General features: G+C 36.3%; 2 protein-coding genes across 2 annotated transcripts; both read right to left on the bottom strand.

The window, feature by feature from the left end:
* Window positions 1–12499: 12499 nt before the first annotated feature.
* Window positions 12500–15021, bottom strand: LOC113289203. The gene is made up of 2 exons (XM_026538404.1): window positions 13177–15021; window positions 12500–13007 (listed from the first exon to the last, which is right to left on the bottom strand). Exons 1-2 carry the CDS (start codon window positions 14993–14995, stop codon window positions 12925–12927), a joined length of 1902 nt encoding a protein of 633 aa, XP_026394189.1. The 5' UTR covers window positions 14996–15021; the 3' UTR covers window positions 12500–12924.
* A 2603-nt stretch (window positions 15022–17624) lies between these two features.
* Window positions 17625–20541, bottom strand: LOC113289202 (zinc finger CCCH domain-containing protein 44-like). Its single transcript, XM_026538403.1, has 2 exons — window positions 20077–20541; window positions 17625–18117 (listed from the first exon to the last, which is right to left on the bottom strand). Exons 1-2 carry the CDS (start codon window positions 20389–20391, stop codon window positions 17998–18000), a joined length of 435 nt encoding a protein of 144 aa, XP_026394188.1. The 5' UTR covers window positions 20392–20541; the 3' UTR covers window positions 17625–17997.
* Between the last annotated feature and the right edge of the window lie 795 nt (window positions 20542–21336).

The raw sequence follows: 21336 nt of genomic DNA, 5'->3' as shown, positions 1-21336 counted from the left end.
TCTTTCAACCGTTAGATCGAACTTAGCTTGTTACACACAAATGAAATGTACCCTTATTTAGGTTTATGTAACCAGTACACCATGTTGGTTCACAAGTAGTTAACCGAGGTTATCTATATGATTACTCTCGTATCAACTTTATTCATCTTAACCATAACTAGTTCAAATGACTCAAATAAAACTAGTTAAGAGTTGTTCAATTGTTTAGAAAACACAATTGAAATCAAATCGGTTTGATTCACTTGAATCAATCATGAACATTATAGCCACGGTTTGCAAAGATTGCATTCCTTATGATTTAAATGTTTAAATTCATGGACTTGACCGATTTGACAAAGTAACCAGCTTAAGTATGCGTACATGTATGCGTACTTAAGCAACCGGTTTTGAGTTTGTAAAGTTTCCAAACTCAGTAGAAATTTTCGTTCAAAAACTTCCGCCCGTACGCATACTTAACCTGTCTCCTTCACCAATTTCGTATACACACATATGCATACTCTTGGATTCCGGTTTATGGACTTATATACTAATGTGCGAACATACTATATATGATTATATCCAAAAATGGTTACATCATCGACTCTTTGAAAATGCGGGGGTATAACAACCTCACCCAATATTTCGATTATCAATCTGTATGGACTAACTCCAATATACTTTCTAGAGAATCAACTAGACAGTCAGACTCAATCTAGAGAAAATTATATCGATGAGTTAATATCTCAATCTCTTGATTTGATCTTTACTCAAGCAAATAGAAATCTGCGAGTCTTTATCAAATACAAGGATAAAAACTTGGATGGTACCAAAGACCAATATCCAAGGATCAATCAATTTCCAATCAACAACCAACGGTTGGATTTCATAATTGATCGATACAAAGCACAACCTCTGATATTTCAATTATATAACAAAATATAATGCAGAATAGAAATAACACAGACGCCAAAATTTTTGTTAACGAGGAAACCGCAAATGCATAAAAACCCCGGGACCTAGTCCAGATTGAACACCACACTGTATTAAGTCGCTACAGACACTAGCCTACTACAAACTAACTTCGGTCTGGACTGTAGTTGAACCCTAATCAATCTCACACTGATTCAAGGTACAGTTGCCTCCTTACGTCTCTGATCCCAGCAGGATACTACGCACTTGATTCCCTTAGCTGATCTCACCCTAAACTAAGAGTTGCTACGACCCAAAGTCGAAGACTTGATAAACAAATTTGTCTCTCACATAAAAGTCTATAGAATTGAATAGATCTGTCTCCCACAGAAACACCCAAGAGTTTTTGTTCCGTCTTTTGATAAATCAAGGTGAACAGGAACTAATTGATAAAGCACACTTACATTCCCGAAGAACAGCCTAGTATTATCAATCACCTCACAATAATCTAAATTATATGGTAGCGAAACTAGATATTGTGGAATCACAAACGACGAGACGAAGATGTTTGTGATTTCTTTTTATCTTGCCGTATCGGAGATAAAATCTCAAGCCAATTATTCAGTTGAACTCGTACGCTAGAAAATGGAAAGATCAGATTGCTCGACTACAAGAAAAGTAATTTCTTCTGGCTTCACAATCCCAATGAAGTCTTCAAGTCGTTAACCTACAGGGTCTCGAGAAGAAACCTAAGGTTAAAGGAGAATCGACTCTATCAAACCAACTAGTATCACACAGGAAGTATAGGGATTAGTTTTTCTAGATGCTAGATGTCTCCTTTATATAGTTTTCAAATCAGGGTTTGCAATCTAAGTTACCTTGGTAGCAAAGCATTCAATATTCACCGTTAGATGAAAAACCTGATTCAACCAAGCTAATATCTTTCAACCGTTAGATCGAAACTTAGCTTGTCACACACACAAATGAAATGTATTCATTTAGGTTTGAGTAACCGTACCTAATAGTGTACACTTAGTTGGTTCACAAATAGATAACCCATGGTTAGCCATATGAGAACTTTCATATTAACCGTATTCATCTTTCTCATAACTAGTTCAAATGACTCATAATAACTAGTTGAAGAGTTGTTCAATTTCTTAGGTCTTTATTCATAGAAACAACTGAAACAAAATCGGTTTGATCCACTTGAATCAATTCATGAACAATATATCCACGGTTTGCAAAAATTGAATTTCTTATAATTTATTATTTTAAGTTCATGGACTACTGATTTGAGATATCACCAGCTTGAGTACGCGTACGGATATGCGTACCTTAGCTACCAGATTTGAGTTTACAAACTCAGCAGAAATTTTCGGTTCGAAAACTTCTGTGAGTACGCGTACCTAAGGTGACTGGTTTACTAGTTTGCAAACTTACAAACTCCAGCAGAAACTTTCGGTATGAAAACTTCAGTGGGTACGCGTACGGGTATGCTTACTCAACCTGTCTCCTTCACCAATACCGCATGCACACATATGCACGCACTTGGCTTCCGGCATATGAATTTATACACTAATGTACGAACACACAATATATGCTTATATCTATAGATGGTAATCTCAACTCTACATTTCAATCATTGAAACATTCTTCTTTAATGTTTTAACAATCGTTATTCACGACTATCGTCATCAAAGCTATTTTCAAGATTGAAACGTCATCATGACTTTCTTCACGGGTAAAGATGAAAATAGTTAAAGCGAAAGCTTACCAACACATATAGGGCTGCACAAGACCCGCCCACCAAACCCAAACCCGCGCCGTACCTGCTAACCCCGTGGGTTTTTAGTCCATACCCGCCCGTTGTGGGTGCGGGGTTCGTTATGAAAAAAAAAAACGCTGTCTGTGGGTGCGAGGTTGGTTTAAGCTACTACCCGCCCATACCCGCCCAAAAAACCCGCAGATTATGTACCATTAGATAAAACTAATCCTAGCCATCCATTATGAAACCCTAATACTAGTATATAGGATAACTGATAACCCTCATTCACTTTCTACACTCTTTTCTATGTTCGGCCTCTCCTCTTCTTCCTCCTCAGTTCTTCTTCTTCACCTACGAACTACAATTACCAGAAATCTTCACCAGAAATCAACAACAACAACTTCAAATCTTCACCGGAAATCGACAACAATCAAAAAATCAACAGATTCAACACTTAATCTTCATCTGTGAACTTAAGTAAAACATGTGTGTGTGTGAATGAGTATTAAATTATAAACCGGGTCTAAGCGGGTTTAAACCCATACCCGCCCAACCCGCAGCGGGCGGGTAACAAAACCCACCCGCTGTTTGTGGGTGCGGGGTTGGTTTTGAAAAAAAAAACTGCAATCTGTGGGTGCGAGGTTGGTTTGATCTTATACCCGCCCATGTGCATCCCTAAACACATATTTCGAGAAAAAGATAGGCGAGTAAACTCGGCTCGAAATAGCAAATGTGTATGTATGAAAACTATCATACTTATACGACTTTGTCTCAAGAATAGGAGATAGAATAGACTTTTGAGTGATATATAAGTTCAAGTCTCCACATACCTTTTAGTCGGATGAAGTTTCACTGGTTCCTCGAGTAGTTCTTCGTCTTCGTAAGATGATCGCCATGGAGTCTGGAGCTTCAACTACACTTGACTATCCTAGACCCGGACATAGTCATAAGTAAACTAGAAATCAAGACATATAGTTTCGATCACGAATATTGACAAACATGCTTGAGATAGAAACGCATGCGAGTTCGACCGAGCAATGCTCTAATACTCTTTATTTCAATCATTGAAACATTCTCCTATAATGTCAATAGCCGTTTTTACACACTATTAGCATCAAATCAATTTTCAAGATATTGAAATAATCATTATTGAAACCTTCCAAGTCTTACACAAAATGATTGTATCACACAAACCATGTAAGATGTTACTCGGCAATTTTCTCATTATATAAGATGAACTTGGTCAAAGCGAAAGCTTACCAACACATATTTCGAGAAATATGTAAGCGAGATATACTCATCTCGAAATCTCAAATGTGTATAGAGAAAACTATATCGTAACACGACTTATGTCTCAATATAGGAGATAGTATAAATATACTTTCCAAGTGATATATAAGTTCAAGTCTCCATATACCTTTTGTCGAAGAAGTTCCACAAGCTCCCCTTAGTAGTTCTTCGTCTTCAAGAGATGAACGTCGAGAGATTTAAGCTCAACTACACTATTTATGTCCTAGTCCGAGAATCTACAAATAGGCTAGAAATCAAGACTTATATTTTTGATCACTAACATTGACAAACATTCTTGAGATAGCAACGCATGCGAGTTTGACCGAGCAGTGCTCTAACAGGGTTGGCAGGGTTATTTATCTATAATTAGTACCCATGGTCTGCCCAAGCCTGTTATGTAACTTGGGTTCGGGCGGGTAGGGCCGGGAGGGCCTTGGATTTTATGTTATATATATATATATATACATATATAATTAAAAATAAAAATAAAATGATGTAATAATACACACGTTTTACTTAAAATCAATAATCAAATACGAGATTGAGAAGGGAACAAGATAAACCAAACTTCCTATAATTTTTCCTGAATTAAGTCATCATAAGGAAACTGCCTTAGATTTTGCTCAATATTTTCTCTATATGATTAACAAATTTTGATTTAAATGGAGTAGAAGTTAAGAAATACATATGAGAACCATGAGGGTTGACTATATTAAGTATCTGTACCAAGTATATTCAAATGAAAACAGTCATTTGGGCTAGGTAAATGGATAACACTGACGGGCTAATAGGGCGGGTAACATTGACGGGATAATATGGAGGGTATTGGGTCGGGCAAGAAAAGTTGAGTTGTTGCATGTGCCCGCCCTCTTATTTAAATAGGCTAGCTCGGGCTAGCCCGTAATGGGCCATGGGCTCCCATGGGACAGGGCGGACGGCATTGGGCCTTGGGCTGCCTGGGTAAATTTACACCCCTACATAAAAAGACTGCATTGATGAGATAATTTTGTTGATGTAGGTCTTCATTTTGGTAGCTAGTATCTTGGCGATAAACTTATATGTCGTGTTACATAAACAAATAAGTCTGAAATCACCAGACATTGGGGTAGCTTGACTTTTGAAACCAGGGTGAGATTACTTGTATTCATACTCTTAAGTAGTTTTTTTGTAGTGAAGAAGCTCTAAACCATGTGAAACCCGGAGAGGAAAGTACCCTAATTAGGCGAAATCTCTTACGACCGCTCGTTTAAAGACTTCTGTGGGATCAAGAAGCTCTACGAGTACTGTTGGTGGGAAACTAGATAATTACAGTTTATTTTAGTTTTTGATTGATTTGATTGACTAACGGTTGTTGAACTTTGATTGCACCTAGTTTGTTTATTCTTGAGAATCTTCTCTTCTGATATAAGATTCACTCAAACTAGATCGAAGTGTCGATGTGATCTTTAGAACTATTTGTAGATCTAAAGACATCTTGTGATAATCTATTGTTAACAGACTCCGTTCTGTGCGTGATTGATCATAAAATATTCAAGTGGTGTTGTGCAGGTGTTTATTGAAGATTAAAGAAGATTTGAAGACAAAGAAGATTTCTGATTTGGTTTCTATATCTTTGGGTGTGCACAAACCTTGATCGGCTGGGATCCAACTAGAATCAGATTTATTCTTGTGTAAGATCGGAATCACCTTATAGTTTCTTGTTTGATTATATAATGATTGATTGCAAATCTAAACTCTGCTACTTCGGTAGTTGTTGGATAGGTTGATTTGACCAGGCAAAGGAGTTTATTGGTTAAACGGAGGATCCTTTGCATATGACTTGAGATATCTTCATCTGAAAGAATCAAGAAAGTTGTTAGCAAACATATTTGTTGTTCCATTACTGTTTGGAATACGATCAAAAGGAATTATTCTAGTGCGTGCACTTATTGAATGTCGGAAGCGCAGGGATACTAAAGAAACTAGGTGAACTATAGGATTTGTTGATTGGTCTCAACTATATGAAGTTTGTTAGATTTTGTATAGCGGCTTAATTCTGAGAGTATTCAATTCTGGACTAGGTCCCGGGGGTTTTCTGCATTTACGGTTTCCTCGTTAACAAAATCTTGTTGTGTCTTTTACTTTTCTATTCCGCAATTATAATTATTTATCATAATTAAAAGTAAAATACACAAACGTTAACTATGTATTACTTGATAGTGATCCTATAGAGTTTGGTTAAGTACGAACCTGTTATCAAGTAATCACACTTTGATTGTTGTATTGTCTCGATCTCGTATCCATAGACGATCACACAAAGTGTGAATACCGATTTATCGTATTGTCTCGACTTTGTCCCTAGACAATAACTTTCGGTAAGAGGACTTATAGGTGGATAAATTAAATATTGTGGTGTATTTGGGTACCCTCGTCTTTTGAAAATTAGCTTCATAGTTAATGGCAGAAACTCTGTGTGAAATCAAAGCAGTAAGTTTTGATATTTCTCCCTTCTTGGATTATTGATTGGGGAGGATTTGGTTTGTTTGAATGTGTATACAAGTTTTTTTATCCAATTTGTTAGTGTTGCTCTTGTGAGATCCATCTCTTTAAAAATCAAGTCATTCAGTTCAGTCTTTATCTTCAGTTAGATTTAAAAACATCAACTCGGTAGTGACTCAGTTTTCAACAAGGTTCAAGTCATTGGTATCTGGTGGGACTTCAATGTCTTTTTAACGAGAGGATAACTGACTCGTAGACAGTTAACTGTCATTACCCATTTTTTGCAACAAAAAAAAAACTAGATGAAAAAAGTCCAACTCGGTCATTTTATATAATGTATAAAAAAAACGATCATTTTCTTAATTATATTTCAGAAAGTATGCCACTTTATTAAAAAGACCTAAAAAAATTTGGCATGTGGCTTAAATTTTTATTGTGGTACCAAAACTGCATTGGAATCCAAACTTTTCATTGTGACTCAAATTTTATATCTATGAGTCTATGACTGAAGTTAGTATTTAGTTTGTGACCAAAATTTGTCTCATCTGAAAATGAATCTCATGGCCCAAAATTTATCCCGTGATTCCAAAATTTGTATGTTCACCGAATTTCTTGTTCATAACCTAAAAATTGCATCATAATCCAAAAACCACCTGGTGACCTAGAATCTCCGCCATGATCTGAAAGATATCATTATGGCACAAGCATTAGGTGCATTTTTATGAGATGATGCTAAACTAGTCAATTTTATTTTATTTTTGAAAGGAAAAAGTTGTATTAAAAAAAAAGTATGTACAAGGTATATACAAAGGTCAAAAGACCATCAAATTGAAATCAAAACATCTAACTACATATTCATGATATCCTCCTACTGGTTAATAACTTGATTCATAGAGAAATGCTTGAAGACATCCATATTAATATAAGGTACATCATCTCGCGCAGGACAAGCATGTAACTACCATACTTTAAGACAGTGTACCATTAATGTGTGGATTCGAACACTTTTTGGCCAAAAAAACTCCAGGAGATGTTGTAGCATCATTGCATTGGGAAAGTGCAAAAACAATTGAAAAAAATAGGAGAGATGGTTTCCACTTGCATTGAAGAGTGAAAAACTCCTATTTTTTTAATTGTTTTTGCACTTTCCCAATGTAATGATTGGTTGTTATCTTGTGCATGAGTACACTAATAACATGTTAACCAGCGGTGAAGGTTAAGATTGTGTTACAGTGCAGGAGGTTAAGGTTACTTATAGTCTCACATGTTAGTCAGCTGATGTATTATATGACCTGTCATTGACTTGTCATGTTCTCACACGTGTGACAGTTGTGATTCGCCTGTGAATCCTGTCGATAAACACTCTGTAATACACAGACAATATGTGTAATGAATCATTTACTCTGCTGAGAGTTTCTCTCATTTACTATTATGAAGAATACACTGTCTTTCTGGTATCATACATGATAGGTTAGGGTTTCTCGATCTTCTCCAACCTAAATTTTTCGATCCTGATTTACAGTGAAGCATCTTTCATCTTCACTGAGTGTATATCATCAATCTGTTGTTGCAGAGGTATTGATTCAATCTGTGTTCTTCACATCAAGATTTACTTTCTTGATTTCTTTCTTGGAATTTTTTTTACTTCGATCTACTTTCTGGTAATCTTTCTTCATTACCTTCTTGAACATTTCTTTTAATTCAATTCTCAATTATGGAAAACCCAACAACATCAGCTTCTTTTTCTAAAATTCCACTCAATCAGCTCACCGGCTTTGTTCATCTAAATCATAAGGAAGACAACTTTATAACTTGGAAGAATTTGATGAATCCGGTAATTCAAAAGTATAAACTCTGGCGATATCTAGATGGTTCTCATCCTTGTCCTTCTCAGTTCACATCTCCACACAATGAAGCAAATGTTTTGAAAATACTCTTTATCTCGACTAGATTGATAAAGATTCAACCATCATCATGTGGATAAACTCAACAATTTCAGATGTTGTAATAGCTTACTTTTCCAGATCATCAACTTCTCATCAATTATGGACAAGTATTGACGAAAGGTTTGCTCGAGCTTCATATACTCATTCGATTCAATTACGCATCAAATTGTTGACGCTTTTTCAAGGTGATAAGTCTATTCCTGCTCTAGTTAATGAAATCAAGTCATTATCTGATCAATTAGCAGCAGATGGTGAGGTAATTTCTGATAAAGAATTAGTAGTTGTTACTCTAAAGGCTTTGAATTCTGATTACATTCCTTTTGCCACTGCTATGAGGCATAGAAATCCACCAGTCACTTGTGTTGAGTTGCACAACAATCTGTTAAATGAAGAAATAGTTATTAGTGAGAGACACAAAACTACACATGACACTTCATATATAAAAGCTTTTGTTGCTCATAATGGAAATTACAAAAGTGGAAATTATAGAGGAGGATAATATAGAGGTGGATATTCTTATAAAGGAAGAGGTTTTCATGGAAATAAATATCCAAATCCTTCAATTTTTGGTAGAAATACTTCTGGAAGAGGTTACTCTAAATCACCTGAGCAGGAACCATGTCAAATCTGCAAATAAGATGGTCACATTGCACCAAATTGCACTCACAGGTTAAATTTCTCTTACAAAGGAAGATCCCCTCCAGCTAATCTGAGTGTCATGCTAGCAGCAGCAGATACATTTGATGCAGAAGAGTGGATTGCAGATAGTGGAGCTAACAATCATATTACAACATCTACAACTCAACTACAGGACATTACTTCTTATGATGGTGTTGAAGAGATTCAAACAGCTAATGGATCAGGTATGTCCATTTCTTGCAAAGGAAACACTACTAGACATGCTAATGATCATTCATTTATTCTTAAGGATGTCTTAGTTGTTCCACAATCATCACATAATCTTCTGTCTATTCATAAGTTTACAACTGATAACAACTGCTCTTTAACTCTTGATTCTGATGGATTTGTTGTGAGGGTTCTCACTTCTGAGAAGATTCTCTTCCAAGGGCCACATGAAAATGGTCCCTATCCAATCTCTTTCAACACACAACCTCAGGCCTTCACATCCATTACCACTGATCATGCTCTCCTTCATAGAAGATTTGGACACCTTCTTTTCAAACACTTCAAAGACTGTGTAATAAACTTCAATTGTCCAATGTTCCAAATAAACCATTCTACTTTAATCACTGCAAAATTTGCAGGTCAAAAATTACCTTTCCAATTATCTTGTAATAAGGCTATTAAACCTATTTAATTGTTGCATATGGATTTACGGGGTCCTTGTCAGACTCCATCTACTTCTGGTACTTTGTACTATGCAAATGTTGTAGATGATTTTATAAAATATTGTTGGGTTCTTCCTTTATCATCTAAATCTGATTTTAAACACTCTTTTGTAACTCTTGTTTCTAAAATTGAAAATATGTTCTCTACATCTGTAGTTGTCATAAGAACTGATGATGGTGGAGAATTTATAAACAAATTTCTTCATCAATTCTGTTGTGCAAAAGGCATAACTCATGAAATGTCTTGTCCTAATACACCTGAGAAAAATGGTGTTGCTGAGGTCAAACATAAACATCTTATTTGTGTCACTAGAACACTTTTGTTTCAATCAGGTTTACCAGTCTCTTTTTGGGTTGAGGCCTTACAAACAGCCAATTATCTCATTAATAGACTGCCTACTAGAGATATTGCTTTCCAAACACCATATGATCTACTATTCAAAAAGTTTCCTGATTATAACTTCTTAAAAGTATTTGGATGTGTTTGCTTTCCCTGGCTAAAACCTTATACTACTAGTAAACTTGAGCCTAGAAGCAAACAATGTATCTTTATTGGGTACAGTCTGAGTCACAAAGGTTATACATGCTTTGATCCAGTAACTAACACTATCTATATCTCTAGACATGTCTCCTTCAATGAGTCTTCTTTTCCATATCAATCTGTTGTTACTTCATATATAACTCCTTCTTCATCTATCTCTTTTCCTGACAATCTATCCATTTCAAAAGTCTCTTCTACATCTGTTACTCATACTCCTGTTGTAACCATGAATGATCATAGCATGACTACCAGAGGCAAGAATGGAATTTTTACTCCTAAATCTTACTATGCTACTAAACATCCTCTGCATGTTGCTTATATATCTAGAGTTCCTACCTGTATCTCTGAAGCAAAGAAATAAGCAGTTTGGAATGTAGCATCAGTTGAAGAATATACAGCCATACAGACTGCTGGTACATGGTCCCTTGTTCCTCCAATTGAATGCCATAATATTGTAGGTTATAAATGGGTGTTTAGAGTTAAACAAAACCCAGCTGGGAGTATAGATAAGTTTAATGCTAGACTTGAAGCTAAGGGTTATCATCAACAACATGGCATGGATTTTGATGAGACTTTCAGTCCAGTGGCCAAACCAACTACAATTAGACTTATCTTATCCATGGATGTTCAATTCAATTGGTTCATTCATCAGCTTGATGTGAGTAATGCTTTTCTGCATGGAGGCCTCAAAGAAACTGTTTACATGTCTCAGCCTCCAGGTTTTATAGACAGGGACAAACCTAACCATGTATGTCTCTTGCATAAAGCTATCTATGGCCTCAAACAGGCACCAAGAGCATGGTATGATAAACTCAGCTCAGCTCTCATATCTCTCAGTTTCAAGACCTCCACTGCAGATTCCTCTCTCTTTGTTCATAAAGATGGTGAACAGCTCACAGTTGCACTGGTTTATGTTGATGACATCATTCTTACCGGGTCTTAAGCTACTTTTTTGAAGTTTTTTATTGCTCAACTTCAACTGCAGTTTCCAATAAAGGATTTGGGTTCTATACATTATTTCTTAGGCCTTGAGATAACCAGGAATGACAATTCTTTGTTTATTTCTCAAACCAAGTATGCACTGGATTTACTTCTCAAATTCCACATGGAAGGAGCTAAAGCTTGTAACACTCCACTTTCACCTTCTACTAAACTCTCTAAAACTGATGGAGTGCTTCTTGAGAATCCAACAGAATGCAGATCACTGGTGGGTGCTTTGAAGTATCTGACTTCGACAAGGCCAGAGATAAGATTTGATGTTAATTTGGTCTGCCAACATATGCAACATCCTAGAGATACTCATTTGGCTGCAGCTAAGAGAATTCTTAGATATGTGAAGGGCACTCTGAATTTTGGCTGAAATTTCACAAAAGGCACCAGTTTCTTGCTGGGATTTTCTGATGCAGATTGGGCTGGCTGTGTAGATGACAGAAGGTCCACAGGGGGTTATTGTATTTTTCTTGGTTCTAATGTGATTTCATGGTCATCTAGGAAGCAAACCACCATTGCCAGATCTAGTACATAAGCTGAGTACAGAACATTGGCTCACAGTGCTGCTGAAGTTGTTAGGATTTGCTTTCTCCTCCAAGACCTTCATATGCTATTACCTGGAATCCAAAGATTGGGTTGTGACAATATCAGTTCTATTTCCTTGGCTTCTAATCCATTCATGCACTCAAGGATGAAGCATGTTCACTTGGATTATCATTTCATCAGGGAATTGGTTCAGTCAAAGGCTCTTGATGTGTTCTATGTTAATACTATTGATCAGATTGCTGATATTTTTACCAAGAGTCTACATGTACCCAGATTCGGTTCTCTCAGAGACAAGCTACATGTGGTTGCTTCACCCATTCGGTTCTTAATATTTATGCTTGTCCTATGTTGCAGTGCAGGTTAAGGTTACTTAGAGTCCCACGTGTTAGTCAGCTGATGTATTATCTGACTGTCATGTTCTCACACGTGTGACAGCTGTGATTCGCCTGTGAATCCTGTCCACAAATATTATGTAATACACAGACAATGTGTGTAATGAATCATTTACTCTGCTGAGAGTTTCTCTCATTTTCTTTGATGAAGAATACACTGTCTTGATACACAAGATAACAAAACCCCATTTAAAACGGTAAAAACTATTTTTCACACCCTGTTTGACAAGAATGACAAAGCATTACCTTCAAAAAAAGAAGAAAAAAATTACATAGAGACGCAAGATAAACAATGCAAGAGATATGGGTGTAAATATAACGGAGTGGTCCTCAATAATGCACCTAACTGATTCATGCATGAATTCATATAAATTTTCGTACCCCAAATTTTCTTACAATCGGACATTCATTGATTTCATATTCTTCTTACAAATTCGGTATATCACAAAAGATTGTACGTTCTCATGTGTTAATTTTCCGACACAATTTTGGAAATTCTGCAAGGATATGTAAACATAGGTGCGCCCCAAATTATTTAATCCACTGCCCGTACAAGCATGTGTTTTTGTCGCTCGAGAAGGTAAGCTGGATTGTCAATGGCCATGCTGATTCCGTATGGACTGAATTTGTTGGGTGTTGACACCAAAAGAAAGAAAAAAAATATCTTGATTTGGGATTTGGGTCGTCGATCCGCTTTAGTGATGAATATAATTGTTTCATTGCTCATCACATTTACATTTTACCGTCTCCATGGCGAGGTCTTCTTCTTCCTTCTCGTCATCAACAGCTCTCCTTCATCGTCTTCTTCGATGGGTGAAAGACCTGTCAAAATGCAAACAACTTTCAGTTCCACCGCGGCTACTCGAGGCAAAATTAAAAACTGCACGGTCTATGTCAAATACATTTGAGTATATGACCACGCCAAGTGCATGATGTTAGCCAAATACAAAAAAATAAAACATGAAATAATTGGCAATAGCTAGATTTGTACCGGGCATAGAAACTTTCGTCATCCTCATGATATCATCATCGTCATGGTTGCAGTCGTCGTAATCAGAATCATCTTGATAACCATCCAGTTCATATTTTTCGACCCCTTGAATTAACTTACGCTCCGAAGCAGCAAATAACCACGTAACACTCATTTGTCTATTGATCATACGTGAAGCATAATAAGGAACCTTAGCATTCTCCTTATAATCGGAACTAATCAAGCCATTGACAAACATAATACAATCCATTAAGCTTTCTTTAGCTAATCCTTTCATATCATAAGCTTGTGATCTTCTCCATAAACTCTTATTATGGGAATTCGTCGGGTACGACAAACTTAATGCCCTGGTTGAATCACTAATAGCTAAATCTGGCTCTCTTAATAGTAAATAACATTGAGATCTATTGCTGTAAAGAATCATCCTTTCTTTTCTCATTTTCAATGGACATAAGTTTATACCTTCTGTAAATTTCATTATAGCTTCTTCGATATTTCCCGACCGGAAACTCTCGTTTCCTTGCTGTTTCATTGCACCCACTACAACCCTTCTTTCTTCTATCTCTTCTTCACTGAATCCCATCTCTCTTTGTCTTCTCTCTACTCTCCAATGCCATACTTCACTTAACGCGTTTTCGACAACATTGCTGCAGCCAACGTTCTTGGTTTCATCGAAGTCGAGTAAGAGAGTTTCCGTAATGGATTCGCCAACTCTTTTGCGTATTCCTCCTAAGGTTTTCATTTCCACAAGATCCGCAAGAACTAATACTGATATCTCCATGACTTTAAATCGAGTATCTTGGTCTTTAAGAAGTAAAAGAAGACAATCAATACCCATATATTGCCAATCATCTGAAGATCTTGCAAGATTGCAGAGACTTTGCAGAACATGCTTTGATTCTGAAATACTTTTTCTTCCTCTTTTACTATAACACAAAATTCTAATTAATCCAATCCCACAAGGTGATGTATGATTTACTAAACCTCCCCACATCATGCTCAAATCTTTTAGAAAACCTGGTTTGCAAATAAGATTTAAAGATCTTTCTTTACAAGCAAAGCAATTTATAAGATAAATAGACCAACATTGAAGTTGACTAGCCCACTCTTCAGCTTTGACATTCTCCATTTCTGACCCTCCAACACCTCTGGTAAGCAAATCACAATGATACCTTAACCTTTTCTTCTTATCCTTCACTGCAACAAACTTAACGTACACCACGTCAAGACAAGTTGAAGCAATTTCCATGGCTAATTCGATAATCTCCTTTTCATATTCAGCAACGGAATCGAAAGTAGTTTTGTAACTAGCAAGATGGCCTAATGCACGAACTGCAACCCTTTGTTCAACCCAACTCATTTTTCCTCTCATTAACTCCATTAATGGTGAAATAACACCTGATTTAACAGCTTTTTCTGCAAACTCGATCTTATTCATCGTGTAAGAGCCAATAATATGTGCAGCATAATACGGTATGTATATATTTTGATCTCTGAGAAGCCAATCTCTATTATGAAGACCTTTACGAATTAAACTAGCCATGCATTCAAAGACACCTGAAGAAGGAAATTCAGGATCATTAGGATGTGTCATGGCAATGTTCCAGAGAGTACTAAGAACAAGAACATGCTCTTGATCATGTTTATGGGGTATTTCTTTGAAGCATTTGGATATTCCTGATGTTCTCAAAGATGGGTTTGTCTCTTTCATGACACAGAAGAAACAAAATGGGTTTGAGCAATTCAGCTCCATGAGGATTTTGTTAGGACTAATTCTGGGGGTTGTGATTTTCTGATTACTTAGATCCATGACTGACATGAGAGAGAGAGAGAGAGAGAGAGAGAGAGAGAGAGAGAGAGAGAGAGAGAGAGAGGTTTCTGGAAATGAAGTTGGTTGAGGCGGGTACTGTCTGTAGGGTTCACAAACCACAATTATCTGATCAGACTATATATCAGGTAGTGGCAGGATATTTGCACCCAAAACTTTATTGTCTGAAGAGAGTGAAGTACATTGGTACTGGAAGAGATAGAACTGATAACTGTACTTTGGGAATCGGCTACCTCGTTTATCATCCTGCTCCAGGTGAAGCAGGTCCAGACTCCAGACGGACACTTAGTTTCCGTGGCTGTATTTATGTTGCCTCTGTTACTGTGCAGCTAATCAGGTGGTGTATTATGCCACCCCTAAAGTGATTCCTATATGTCGGATCATATAATGTCAGGCAGGCTAACTTAGTGAAATTAGTTTCATATTGCATAGCCTAATTCATATAATGTCAGGCAGGATAGCTTAGTGAAATTAGTTTCATATTGCATAGCCTAATTGACCTTTAAAACAATAGATAGTCGTGTGCTATTCACCTTGTTGCCAGTTGATTTTGAGTTGGATTATTCTCCGCTATGCAGCAAACTTCAACATTAAAAAAACACCGTATGTTTAGTTTATCCCAGACAAGATGCACGGATATAGTCTATTTTTGATCTTTTTCAGCATTTTTAGTAACAAAACATTAGTAGTTTCTATGTTTTGCTTTTACATTTACTAAGCTTTCCTCTAATATGGGATAAAGGGGAATAGCTCGTCTTTACATTTTAAATGCGGAATTACAGGCAAAGTTATCACCACCTAAGTTAAATTTCCAAGTAGATGAAGTGAATTTATACATCCTTGGCGCAAATCAAGACAGTGGAAGAATGTGGCTTACATGGATTATTGGCCCTTCATTTCTAGATGCATGTGGATCATGTGCATATCCCAACTAGGCTTGAGCAAGTTCAAATAATACCTAGTTGATGTTTTCCATACTTAACTAACTTTCCACCACGTTAACTAGATTCGGGTAACAAGAACGATTGGAGGAGAACTGAAGAGAAGTAGCTGTACTATATCTCTTGCCATGATGTTCTCTAGATTTAATTTTTGAGTTCCCCACTTTATTGAGATCGAAGGATCGATGCAGTTGAGTTCTATGAACTGCAAACTGATAGTGGTCCCTAATCCTTCAGGTTCTGCAACATTTTCACTGGATTCAATACTTGTTATAGCATACAAGCATGAGTAATAAATATGCTTTAAATGGGATGTTAGGTATCTAAACACATTATCTTAAGATCATACCAGACCCATAATCTCAACTTTTTAAAAAGCCATGGACTGAGAATTGCTGGTATAGCTTCAAATGATAACCTAGTGTGATTATGCAGAAACAAGAGGAATCGGCGGAAAAGCAGACGGGGGACCACCGGTTTATGTCGGAGGAGCTTCGCCCATGCTGAGAACGACCGATCGTGGTCCCGAAACAATCCAGCCAATCCAGTTCAAAGTGGGAAAGAAAAGCTTCAAACTTGTAAGCATTGTCTAATATAATAAGAGTCCTTCAGCTGTGCATGCTCTTAAGCTGTGATTAAACAAGATTCATGGTACAAGTTCGGTGGTGGTCTCAAGAAAATGCGGCTGAGCTTTATATGGAAAAAAAAAGGTTAAAATGGATTTAAGTAGTGTACAAGTGGTTATATGCCTAACTCTTTTAAGTTAGTGTCTGCGCTTTTAAAATGCATTTTGATGATGTTGCAGTTCATTTGAGGACATGTGTTTGTGTCCTGATTAAGGTTGTGAACTAGATACAGTTCTTTTATAACTTTCTCTTGATTCAAGAGGAATGCTTACTAGCAAAGCTGCAAAAAAAAAACAAAAAAAAAGAAAAAAAAAACGACAAAAGGAAATGAGTCGCATGTTGGTGTGATCTTTGGGATATTTTCGAAGGGATGCAAAATGTATCATCTGACTAAACTAGGTTTTTTATTCACAAAATTGGTTAAAAAGATCAAAATCAACAATTCCTGGGTTAAAAGGACAGTTAGATTTTGATATTGTTTAAATGGACAAAAATGTAAAAATAACCAGGATGTAAACAGTCTCATCCTACCCATTTTCAAATATTTTTTCTTATTTCTAATTTACATCAGGATGCATCTAGTTTCATCCTTGCTATTTTTTAAGTTTAAGTCATGATGAAACTGGATTTCATCCTTGCTATTTTTTTTGTGTCCATTTCACCCAAACTATTTTTATTCGTCCATTTGAACCGTGTTTTAGAAATATTTGAACAAATGACCCATTTTCCGTTTTTTATTTCCTTTAGAAAAAAAAAATAAGCAAACTAGGTTTTGTTTGGTTTGAGAAGATGTCTAATGAGAATATTAGAAAGGTTCTAATTGCACCGGGATGAAAGGGATCAACTCACCAGCAAAGGACAGGGTAGTCTGTCCGTTTCAGGTTTCATGCACCTCCACAGATCAGATTTCATTTTGTAGAATAGCAAGGGTTTTGATTGAAATAAAAAACACTGAGCATCTCAAGCCAGATCTGTTTTAACTTGCTTAATATTTTCAGTGTTCCCAGCAATCTTCCATGTAATTTCAAAAGCTTACAAAACTTTCCAAGCAGATGGAATAATAGATATAGGCCAATAGTCATAACATAACCCACGCAGAGCAGCAGAAGCAGATGTCAATTCCACAAACGGGTAAGCATAGAATGATCAAATCAGACCACTGACAACAGTTAACAAAATAGGATTGATATCAAAAGTCTACCAACTATATAATAACCCCAGAGCAAAAATTGACATAAAAACTAAGGCTAGTTTGATTGAAACCCAAAGGAGATTTAAAGCAATATAGGAAGCTACGAACAACTTAAGTCTGCCCTGTTACTACTACTGATCAACTACTGAACACAAAAAAAGCTCATTTACATGTAGCTCCATTTTAATGCCTGCAACACCCTCCAAGATATACCTCTGACTGGTTCACTACATTTCACTTGATGAAGTGAGGATTGAGCAACCCTGAGATCTCAAGAAAACCAACACGTTCTTTGCCAGCAAAGATTTTCTTCAGCTTCTCGTCACACACGATGATTTTCTTGTTCTCTGGGTCCTGCAGTTCGTAACGAACAAATACAAATGAGTTAAAAAGAACTGAGTCAACCCTAAATTTTAAGAAAACCACATCAACAATGTTTATAGTGGACAGGCTTTTATCATACAAGAACGACACAATCAGGATTGGTTAGATTCTATAGGTCATAGGTAATACCGTGATAGAGAAGAATCATATGTGTATTTGCGCGAGACAAAGATGCAATTCTGATATAGGAGTCATGGAATTATGCATGCTGCTAGTGCTAACTAAAAGACTAGACAGGTTATTGTAGTTATCCTATATCGGCAACACCAGTCATGGGATTATGCACGCTTCCCACACACTGAAGTTAACTTGGTAGCAGAACTTCCCACACACTACTAAGAAATCATGTTTCCTGACGAACTAGAACAAACAAAAATTACAAAACAATTATACAGCCAACACAGGAAAAAACCCATCACACATTTGAAGAACGAAAATAACACCAGCTTCAAAAACGCACAAAGGTAAGTCATGAATTTCATTTTCACAACCATTAAACAAGAGAAAAAGTTCCATTCAGAAACCTCTATTTGGAGGGCAACTGCTCGCAGAACAAGTGGTTGTCTTTTGACTCATTACAAATTGGAAAAACAAACACGGACTGCTCACCAACCAACAGAGAATATGTAGGACTCTCTAGCATAACAGAATGAAGAATCACAGATTCCTAACTAACATCAAAATTAGTTAGCACTAATGTTACTCCTTGAAAACAAAAGGCAGAACAGGTTTATCATAGAAGGAAGAAGAGGAGAAGTTAGTTTTTGTTTCTGTTTTGTTGTTTAAGTTTCTTTTGTTGTGTTTCTTCTTTTTTTGGGCTCTTAGCCCGCGGGATTGTGTCAAAACAAAAACAAAAAAATGTTACTCCTTGAAAATTATCATCATCTCGTCAATACCACCTTATCCAACACGATCTAACCATCATTTATTTTTATATGATGCTTAGTTGTGTCACATTGATATCCCTATACTACCAAAACAAATATCATCAACAAACACACAAAGACAGCTACGAAAAGAGTATCATGAAGAGGATGACACAGTAAAAAAAGAAGAAAGCTACATAAAGAGTATCATGAAGAGGCTAGATTTCCCACCAGAGGGGCTCCCCATCACCCCTTCCTTGTGACCATATTGAACTCTTTGTTAAAGAAAAGAGTCCAAAACAGACAGACCTTATCCAAAACATCAAAAATTAAAAACATACAAAAACTGATTAGTAAGACACAGAAAAAACCATCTCATTAAATTAACCTCCCAAGAGATAACACAGCCACAGAACATAAACAAAACCCATTAAGTTACCCCCCAAAAAAACACTTCAACAAAATAAAGTTATTTCTCATTCTCCCTTCTTTTTCTGCCACCACCACCATCTCCCCACCTTACCTCATCACTACCACCATAGTTTCAACACAATAACCATCAAATCTTGTAATATGATTCCTAGTTGTGTCACATTGATATGCCTATACTAACATTTCAACTACTACTAACTTAACATAAGATAACGGGAGCAATCCACAAATGACTATCAAAAACTAATATCATCAACATAAACAACAAAAGTACATGAATACACTAAATCAGCATCAAAAGAAAGAATAAAAATACAAAAGAGGTTCATGAAGAGGCTACATTTCCCCTCAGAGGGTTCCATCACTCCTTTCCTATGACTACAATGAACCCTATGTTAAGGGTAAGGGTCCAAAGACTCCAAATCCAAAACTAACCTTATCCAAAACTTCAGACAGAAAACATAAAAAAAGCTAAAACACTAAAATATAACATCTCACCAAATTAACATCAAGAGATAGATAATACAGCCACCACAGACACCAAAATTACACATAACCCATTATTTTACCCCAAAAAATACTTGAAATAAATTACAAAAATTAAACAAGAAATGAATGTGGGATAAATTACCTGAAGATTATGCTCCTTAATGTAAGCCCAAATCTGTTTAAGAGCTTGAGTACGAGGAATTTCAGTAACTCCAAGTAATTCTTGCATAGCAGGAGAAATAGGTTTAGGCTTAGTAATCCCTCTTGGTTTACGTGGTGTTGCAGGCGTAGGAGAAGAAGATGCAGCCGCACAAGTTACAGAACGAACAGCTCTTGAGCTAACCGAAGAAGGAAAAGAAACACGAGATAATGGTGACAAAGATGAAGTAGACCTAGTAATCGCTATATCTGCAGACATAACAGTAGACCAACACGAACAACTCAAAGACATGGCCATTTCTGTAAACAATTGAAGATTTTTAGTTTCTAAAACCCTAAATATTTAGGTTTTTGAAGGGAAAGGAGGAGAAGAGGGAAGGGCGAACGTTATCCGTTTCAGAGAGGAGAGAAATGACCTTGTGAGCGAGTCTTGTCTGTGAGAAACCAGGGAGAAATTTTATAAACCTCTGTGTACTATTACCCCTGTGGAATCCCAAGAAACTTTTTCATGTATCAATGGACAAGAATGATGCCACGTTTCTGTATTTCTGAATTGAGGAAGTAAATGCAGTTTACACCGAAGCAGGTTGGGCTTGCTTAGGCTTTGTATGTACGCCTATTAGGGTTTGGGCTTCAATAATTTGGCTGAGCCGCTGATGAAATCCTACGAATTTAATAGATTTTAGCGTAGTATCCAGTCCAATACACGGTGGATTTCACGTTGAAGGCTGTTTTTAGGCATACACAAAAATTCTGGGCATACAAAATTATTTTTCCATCTAGGATGATTTTATAAGGGGTAACTAATGGTAGTGCAATTATTTATATACCCTCAAACAATTTAAATTATTAATATATCCTTACCTTTAAAAAAAAAGAAAAAAACTAAAATCAAAATCAGTTTCCTATCATATATATCTCTTCTTCTTCCTTCTTCCTTTTGCTCAACCCTCGTGAACTGTCGACAATTTTTTTTCCCATCGCTATAATTAATCATCTATTGGTAAAAATTTATCATGGATTAAATTCAACTATATAATGACTTGCACAGTGCAAAAAGTTGGAAGTAGACGTTCTGAATCCTTTTCTAATCCATCAATCAAAGAACAAATAGAAGTTGAATGTGCAGAATCTGAAATTGAACCAAAAATTCAACTGATTGAAGAAAAAAACTCCTAAAATGGAATTAGAAGGTATTTATCACAAATCCATCTCTTATTTTATTGTTTATGATTGATTGAAT

The sequence above is a fragment of the Papaver somniferum genome, chromosome 6 (assembly GCF_003573695.1).
Source record: "Papaver somniferum cultivar HN1 chromosome 6, ASM357369v1, whole genome shotgun sequence".
Taxonomy (NCBI): Eukaryota; Viridiplantae; Streptophyta; class Magnoliopsida; order Ranunculales; family Papaveraceae; genus Papaver; species Papaver somniferum.
Note: the sequence above shows the minus strand (reverse complement) of the source record. Positions and strands in the feature narration are given on the sequence as shown.